At 67.1% G+C, this 684-nt stretch overlaps 1 protein-coding gene across 1 annotated transcript; it reads right to left on the bottom strand.

Moving 5' to 3' along the window:
- Nucleotides 1-6: 6 nt before the first annotated feature.
- On the bottom strand, nucleotides 7-671 carry TRAPPC5 (trafficking protein particle complex 5). Its single transcript, XM_009644218.2, has one exon. It carries the CDS (start codon nucleotides 668-670, stop codon nucleotides 104-106), a length of 567 nt encoding a protein of 188 aa, XP_009642513.1. The 5' UTR covers nucleotide 671; the 3' UTR covers nucleotides 7-103.
- Nucleotides 672-684: the final 13 nt, after the last annotated feature.

Here is a 684-nt window from a genome sequence, read left to right as displayed (position 1 = left end):
CCCAACGCCCCCAGGGGCCATCAAGGACACAGGATGGTGGTGAGGAACCCAACCCAACCCCCCTCCAATGTCCCCAGGGGCCACCAGTGCCCCCTCCCCCCCCTCAGCGCCCCTCCAAGCTCTTGTCCCGGGCGATGACTCCTTCCTCGAACTTGATCATGAGGGTGGTGCCCTTGTGCCAATGGGCGGTGACCTTGGCGGGGAACCCGCTGGCGGTGAGGACGGCTTCCACCAGGCCGGCGGTGAAGGCGGCGCAGTTGAGGGTGCTGTTCTCCTTGGGGACCGAGATGTAGGTGTTGACCAAGGGCTCCTTCTCGATGACGTAATAGGTCTTGTCGTCATCGTTGGCCTGTTCCAACTTGTCGGCCTCCTTGCCGAAGAGGGCGCGCCAGAGCGGCCCCTTGACGAAGAGGAGGACGTTGAGGACTTTGGTTTCACGCCGGCCGCTCTTCTCCCGGGCCACCAAAGCGTCGAGGACGCGGAGGCCCACTTGGTGGCCCAGGCGGGCCAGCTTGGCCTGCAGCTCGGCCACCGAGTAGACGCGGTTCTGGCAGTACTGGACCAGCTCGGAGAAGAGGAGGGCGAAGGCGCTGAGGCTGACCTCGCAGCGGGGGCGGCCCAGGGCGCGCTCCAGCAGGGGGGACTTGCCCCGGGTGAAGCGGGCGTCCATGGCGCTGGGGGGGG

The sequence above is a fragment of the Egretta garzetta genome, unplaced genomic scaffold (genome assembly GCF_000687185.1).
Source record: "Egretta garzetta isolate BGI_Z169 unplaced genomic scaffold, ASM68718v1 scaffold538, whole genome shotgun sequence".
In the NCBI taxonomy this organism is placed as follows: domain Eukaryota; kingdom Metazoa; phylum Chordata; class Aves; order Pelecaniformes; family Ardeidae; genus Egretta; species Egretta garzetta.
Note: the sequence above shows the minus strand (reverse complement) of the source record. Positions and strands in the feature narration are given on the sequence as shown.